This window comes from Mesoplodon bidens, assembly GCF_964165515.1.
Source record: "Mesoplodon bidens genome assembly, contig: HAP1_SCAFFOLD_958, whole genome shotgun sequence".
In the NCBI taxonomy this organism is placed as follows: Eukaryota; Metazoa; Chordata; class Mammalia; order Artiodactyla; family Ziphiidae; genus Mesoplodon; species Mesoplodon bidens.
In genome coordinates, this window is record NW_027672368.1 from 1 (window position 1) to 8,171 (window position 8,171).

An 8,171-nucleotide genomic window follows, 5' to 3' on the forward strand; every position below is an offset into this window, starting at 1 on the left:
GGTCCTTTCCAATTAAAAATTCTGACTCTGTGACCAAAACCATAAAACGGTCATTCTTTCTTTCCTCCACATCATACACCCAAGTTCTTACCGTGACACTAGTATTTTCAAAGTGCACCATCATCACAATAGTCAGCAAATAAAGTTTATTACCATCTGATTGCCTCTCCATGGCGTGAAGTATTGATTGCATAAAATCATTCTGTTTGTTTGAGCCCAACAACAGTGAATCCATGGTTTGCTCCTCAAGAATGGTCAGCAACATGCAGATACCTGTAAGATCACGTATAGTTTTCTTGAATTGATTAAATAAAACTGTTCTAATGTCTTCTCCAGTTTAGTTGGCAAAAAGAATAACAAGACAGTAAGATGAAACCAAACAGTATCCAGTGCCTCAGACATTGAAGTCTGAGATATTCATATACAACTCCTCCTCCTAAGAACAGAACTTTAGACTGAATAAAAAGGGAAAATGGCACGAACCTGGTTAGAAAACCATTTCCAAAATGACTACCACACAATTTGCATCTCATAATATCAAAGACCCCTTAAATTTTAAGATCACTATATTTCAAGTACCAGTCACTGCCAAATATACACATGACTGTAAGACTCTGAATCAATGAAGTAGGACAGAACTACTTTAAGTCAATATACAACTTGATGAAAACCAAAGTTAGTATCGCTTTCTCCCAGGAAATATTTTACAGATGGGAAAAGAGGTATTAAACCTCTGTTTCAAGAGATCAAAACCCTATTAAGTTCAGCTGCTGTGCTAATACGGTAACATCTAATACTGCCTTAAATAAAAGATCTATTTGCCATACTTGAAAATGTACCTCTTACACAGATGATTTCTAGGATAAGAAATGTTTAAAGACAAGATGTTGTAATAGTCAATTTAATGACAGAACAAGAATTGTGAACTATGAAATCCTTTATTTAGCAATTTTGATCAGATTACCAGAAGAGATCCCTTCCCTTGCAGGATAATCGTAAGAAATATTGGAAAATACTAATTATATGTGTGTAGGAACAATACTCACCTAACCAATAGTTTTTGTAGTTGGCAGTATCATACATGTGTGAAGGCAGAAGAATCAGTTTACCCTTCTCAAGGACAGAAGAAGTATCAATGTCTGGACTTTCGAAAAGCCCCAACTCAATAACTTTAAAAAGGCAAGTCAAAACCTCCTGTAAGTCATAATAATCATCTCTGTTCACTTTCCCCAAGTTTCTTGCTGTCAGGATAGCCCAACGTGAAACCTAAAAGTGTAACACATTCATTACTTCATTTAACACACAATTGTCTACAGAAAGAATACAGTTAAAATAAGATTCTCTACAGATTACAGAGGACACAAGATACATCAAATACTTTAAAAAAATCATTGCACCGTATATCTTAAACTTATACAGTGCTGTATGTCAATTATACCTCAATAAAACTGGAAGAAAAAAACTATCATATAGAATAAAGTACTTTAGGAAAAATACATGATTTTCAGACATTTAAAGGAAATAAACCAAAAGGTCCATGATGACAGAAAAAAAAAAAAAAAGACGGAAGATACTAATTACAATTGAACTTTGAACCACACACAAGGGTTAGGGGCACCTACCCTCTGCGTAGTTGAATACACTAATATAATTCGAATATAACATAGTTGGCAGCCCTCCATATCCTGGTTCTGCATCATGGATTCAACTAACCTCGAACTGTGTAGTACTATACTACATGCTATTAAAAAGAATCTGTGTATAAGAGGACCCATGCAGTTCAAACCCCTGTTGCTCAAGGGTCAACTGGAATGCGACATGTGAACCTTACTTGATCCTGATTTGATCTAACCCTGATAAAGCATTTTTGAGAGAGTAACTTCCACTCAAATACTGACTAGAAATATATTATTATTATTATTATAAGTGTGTCGATGTAATTGTTCTTTTTAAAGAGCACTTACCTTTTTGATACACGAACTAAAGTATTTTATGGATGAAATGCTCTGATGTCTAAGATTTGCGGTAACTAAACAGGAGTAGAATATTGACCACATATTGATAACAGATGAAGCACAGTGATGGATATATGGGGGTTCACTACACCAATCTATTTTTGTATGTTTGTAATGTTCCATAATAGAAAGTTAAAAAAGGAAAAATGAAAAGAGAAACCTCAGAAGAAATCAAAGGTCACCTCTACATGGCGATATAGCATAGGGAAGTGATTTTAAATTTATTCTGCACTACAAACTGAATTTAGTGATCACAACCAACCTTAAAAACTAAATAAATTTTTTTTAAAAAAATCAGTGGGCTTCCTTCATAGTAACAGTAAGTACTGTTTTGTGAAATGTTTAGGTCACGTATGTCTATATGTGTGTGAACTCGATGAAGAATATTTTTACTTAGGTTATGGGCAGAAAAGTTTGCAAAACATAGAACTAGTGGACAAAAGAATGGGCTCTATGCCAACATAATTAAGTAATGGATTTTAAGCTATCGAAAAAAAATACAAAGGAATCAATGAGTCTATAACTTATGATAAACAGATGAATAAATGAAGAGCAGGGAAAATGGCTCTTGATTATAGTATAATCAATGTCAAGTGCTGACTGGTAAAACGTGTAAAGTGCTGGGGTTGAAACTATTTTGCAATCTTAGAAAAACTGGCTCAGGGAAGAACCATCAGGTAATGCTAAATTTAGAAGAACATTTTGGTGAGGAGTAAGGTATTTATGTGATCTTAGAGTACTTAAGAAATAGACATTGTACAGTGAAGAAACTGGACAACACCTCAACTAGATGATCAAAATTAACATCACCATGAGAGGCCGGATGATATGGCATGCCGTATATCTGACAGCCTGAGAAGGACATAACATCCTTCACTTATGTAGTTTTCCAGTTGGAACGTATAACCGAAGCCTAACCATGCGCAAGCATCAGACAAACCCAAAATGAAAAGCATTCTATTTTTTGTAAATGGGAGGGAGGCAGAAATGACTATTCTTCAGAAATGTAATTGTCATAAAAGACAAAGATAGGCTGCGGAAATGTTACAGATTAAGGGAGACTAATGTAACACAACTACATGTAAATCCTGATCCTGGTCTGGATACTGGAGTACAGGGGGAAAATGCTACAAAGTACACTGGATCACACGACACAACTGGAAAACAGACCTTACTGTGTCAATGTTAAAGTCACTGAAGTTTATAATATTGTGAGAATATACTTATTCTTAGGAAATATACACTGAAGTATTTAGGGGCAAAAGGCTATGATACATGCAACCTACTCTCAAATGGTCAGAAAACAAACAGCTTTGTAGTTAACTGAAAGCAAATGATAGAACAAATGGAGTGAAACATTAGTAATTGGTGAATACAGCTAAAGAATATACAGGTGTTTTCTACTTTTTTTATTTTTGAGAATTTTCTGAAAATTTTAAAGTATTTTCAAATAAAAACTTTAAAAAAAGCATTAGGGCTCTGGATCAGGCTGCCTATATACAAATCCCAGTCACCATACTAGCCTGTGTAACTGTGGTTAAGTCTCCTGACTCAGTTTCCTCACCTACAAAAACACATATATAATGAAGAATACAGTCATTCCTGGCCCTGCAGACCCAGTCACCCAGTCTGCAAGTTCTTGGCCCAGGTCCTGGTTGCTCAGCTGGACCTGCTTCCTCTACTGCTTTGCAGCTTTAAGAAAGCCAGTCCCGGAGAGCAGCTGGCTGTACTTTCTGTCAGTCTTCTTTCACAGGCAGGAAAGCCCCACCCTTATTTTAAGCACAGGCCTCGACTCTGGTTCTACCCTTGCCTGGAGTAGACTTGTAATTCTTATTATCATGCACAAACTCAGTCCCCTGCTACCTACAGCCACCCAGGCCGACATACAGGTTTCCACCATGTATCACTTTGTATTTCTGTTCCATTACTGGTCCAAAGAAACATTTACCCTTTAAAAAGTGGGACTATACCTTTTAGAATTCCACTTTTTGAATTCTTTTCTATCATTGTTTGGGTTTGGCACAAAGGAGACAGAAATTCACCACCATTCTGACTGGAAACCCCATTACCGTGTTCTTTCTTCGCCACTTAAAAAAAAAGCCTCTTTACTATCCTTCTATTGGCAGAGCAACCCTTCGTGGCTATTGTCTTAACGTTGTAACTCAGTTCTAGAGGCCAATGTGCACAGGTCCTACTGCACACGCTGCCTCGCCACATGATGTTAAGTCCTCAAACTCGAGCAATCAGCTCAAAGTCAGGTTCCAAGCCTCTGGTGTTGCTCTCTGCTTCTGTCTACCTACTGTTCTGATTCTCATGTTCCTCTTCCTGTTTGGCACCTAAGAACTGAATCTCCTTGTTCTCCCCTCTACCCCATCACCTGTTAAAAATCTCATCTATTAGCAAAATAATTATTTCAAGTGTTTTAACTGGTATTTCCATGTGCTTGGAGCGGGGCAGGCAAGCAAGAAAAGCAAGAGAGAACTCTCCTTCTTCGTTAGTTCAGGTCAACACACTGAAAGTTCAGATTATTCCCTCATTTGTCTTTTAAACTGAAGCATCACCTGTCAGAACTGTTTCCCTACTCTTTTAACCCTCTTCTTTGAGCCCCCCAGCACCCCCTCCTGAACTACAGTAATGTTACAACAACAAGAGAATAACTTTGGCAAATATTTTAAACAAAGTACACATCAAAAACCTCTATTATAGTTATCTGTAATATAGGTGCAAAAATAAAATATCCCCTCTTCCACTGCCTAACACTCACACTCACCATTTCATTGGGATGGACCAAAAACAAATAGATCCCTGGATGTTTGTCAAAAACCTGAAAGGAGCAGTTAGCTTGTTCCATCCGGCAAAGTGCTTCAACGCATAATTCATCTAAATAGAAAAAATAAGGCAGTAAACATAAGACATAAATCTTATCAACGTATCAAGATTCCCTAAATTTGGCTCCTTCAGTTGCTCTGTAAGTAAATGAAAAGTTGCTCCTTTTTTTTTTAAACTGAGGCATAAAATTGCTGTAAATGTAGGAATGATATTTAGCTGCTGAAAGACCGGTAGGTTGATCATAGTGTGTGCCTATGAATTGCTCTGACTTTCCTAGTACAAACATCTTTTTTCACACTGGGCATAATTATCTCCAGAGAGCACCTTCTTAGAAGTATGGCTATAGGTCCAATTCCATTAGCATTTTACATTTTGATCCATGAGGACTTTATCTTGTACCCCAGGGATAAAATCAGCTTTGCCCCACAAATGGCTATTTTGTCCTACTCTCAGTTACTGAGTAATCCATTTTCTCCAGTGGTTTGAAATGCTATCATCAGCAAAGAGTAAATTCCCCAAATATATTCGGTTTACTTCTGGAGTCTCTACACTGCTCCATGAGTCTATCTGTACCAGCACTATCTTAATCCCTGTTGCTTCATGGAAATTTCTTCATCACTCTTTCAAAAGTATACTGAATAGACTCATACGTTTACCATATCAGATGAATCAACTTTATTTTGTCAAGCTTCAAAGAATATTGTAGTGACAGTGGTTAGCTTTGGGAAGGAGGGACAATGACTGGAAAAGTAAGAGGAGAGCTTCTGGTGTGTTGATGATGATTTGTTTCTGACCTGGGTGCCAGCTACACAAGTATGCTTAGTTTATGAAAAATCAAGCTTATATAGTTTTCTGGATATGGTACTCTTTAATAAATGTTTGAAAAATGACTTGTTCGAATTTAAAAATCTAGTTATTTTGAATTTATTTAGAAAGAACTGATTTATCTAATAAATCTTTAGATATACTTTTCAATTTACTGAAAATACAGAGGATAGAGAAACAAGTCAAATAACATGACAAGGAAGAAATCAGAAAAGTCCAGGAAGCACATTATTCTTTAGGGCAACCATCTGGTCTCAGCAAGTCAAAGTTATGACAAAAAAAAAATCTATCTATCTATCTATCCATCTATCTATTTATCTAACTATATCTATACCTGTGCACACATACGTAAAAGTAAACTATTCTGGATTAAAAGAGATGTAAGAAATATGGAACCAAATGGAACCAAATGCACAGTCCCTGATTGGACTCTAATTTAAATAAATCATCCAAAAAACACATTTTGCAACTACTGGGAAAATCTGAATGTGGACTAGATACAGTAGTGGGTGCCTTAAAGGTACTGTTATTTCGTTAGATTTGACAGATCAGGAAAATGTCTTCAAGAGATTCATATTAAGAAATGCAAATATAAATGGCCAAAATCTAGGCAGACATAATATGCTATGCCATTGTGATTACTGAAAACTACTACAGACCAGTGGTTCTCAACCTGGCGATTTTGTCCCCCACTGGCCCTGACCCCCAACTCCCAAGGGACGTTTGGCAATATCTGGAGACAATTTTGCTTGTCACAACTAGGGTAATGGGGAGAGCAAGTCACTACCAGCATCTAGTGGAGAGAGGGCAGGGATGCTGCTAAACATCCTACAATAAACAGCATGTCCCTCACACACCAAGATTTATCCAGTCCAAAATGTCAACAGTTCCAAGTATGAAAAACCCTGCTACAGACAAATTCCAAGAATGAAAATTAATTGAATGGATAGAAGAATAAATATGTGATGAAGCAAATACAGCAAGATATCAGCAGCTGTACAATCTATGTGGTGTGTATATGGTATTCACTGTGTAATTCACTTTTCTAGGTTTGGAAATGCTCAAAATAAAACGTTTGGAAAAAAAAGTATCCTAAGTATATGTTTAAGAAACAGATTTTCAATATAGATAAACCCAAATTCTTACAATTCTTAAAATATAAAAATGATACAACTGTGAAACACCCAAGATACTCACTAACACGCTCATGTAAAAGCAAATAAGGATATTTCAGTATTTCAAGAAGAGCAACTCGAAGCTTATTTTTAAAGTCTTGGCCAGTAAGGTCAAACAGCTGTGCCTCTCCATTGTTGTCTACTATATGTAACTCGTCATCGTCTCCAATTTCTCCCTTCATGGCCTTTTCAAAGTGATTTATGAGACGTGAGGTTTCTAATTCCCATAAAACCTACAGGAAAAGAAAAACGGGCAGTGTGCTTTATATCTTATTAGCAACAAAATATACTGGATGTGACGATCCTTCTAGAAAGCCTTTTCCTAAGCATAAAAATTCAGAAGTTTAAAGAAGTACCAGGGCTTCCCTGGTGGCACAGCGGTTGAGAGTCCGCTTGCCGATGCAGGGGACACGGGTTCGTGCCCCGGTCCGGGAAGATGCCACATGCCGCAAAGCTGCTGGGCCCGTGAGACGTGGCTGCTGAGCCTGCGCGTCCGGAGCCTGTGCTCAGCAACGGGAGAGGCCACAACAGTGAGAGGCCTGCGTACCAAAAAAAAAAAAAAAAAAATTATATTAGATTTAAAGAAAACAGTCACTGAACATAAAAGTGGCTTTTATGATACATGAACATGAGTACATAGAGCATGAGATGTTTACAACATTGCTCTTGCAGAGTTTTGTTATCAACAGCACTGTCAACTATACTCTATTGAAAAGGAAATGAGAAGTTGGAGCTTCTTTACACAAGCTGGGCCTTCTCTGACTTCCCTCCTATGTTCCAGCCATAGGTAATTACCTTGAAACATCAGCTTTAGCATAAAGGCATTGGTTAGCTTCATCGCTAGGCAACTTTGTAAACGTAAAGTTTTCCTCAAAATGTTCATAACTTATCATCCCCTCCTCTCTTCTATATTATTATACGTAACTCTATGGTCTGTATTCCATTTCTCACCAGATAAATATAATAAACCAATATTCAAAGCCACATATTTAAAATTATATGTTTCACTTTGGTTCCTGTGAATGAAAAAAATGTTTGTCTTTATTGATTTATAGCACTTAACATTAAAAAATGAAGAGAGGGGAAAAAGAGAACTATTAGCCAATAAAAGAATAACCCAAGCCATTCAGATACCTGGTTGTTAAGAAAGTCAAACACAACGACATTAAAACATGAACCCAAAAATACCCCATACGTCACTTCATTTCATGAAACTGTTTCACATCAAAATGTCTAAAAGTGGAGGATTATAAAATTCTGCTTTAGATTTCAATTCAATTCCATCAATCAATAAGCATTTATTCAGCACCTACTATCTACCAGGCTA

At 36.8% G+C, this 8,171-nt stretch overlaps 1 protein-coding gene across 1 annotated transcript; it reads right to left on the minus strand.

Annotated features, from left to right (window-relative positions):
• Window positions 1-153: 153 nt before the first annotated feature.
• Window positions 154-7,740, minus strand: LOC308610311 (putative helicase senataxin; the record flags this gene model as incomplete). Its single annotated transcript, XM_081259494.1, has 4 exons — window positions 6,867-7,740; window positions 4,786-4,895; window positions 1,047-1,266; window positions 154-273 (listed from the first exon to the last, which is right to left on the minus strand). Coding segments are annotated over exons 1-4 (610 nt in total), but the record flags the coding sequence as incomplete, so codon positions are not given.
• Window positions 7,741-8,171: the final 431 nt, after the last annotated feature.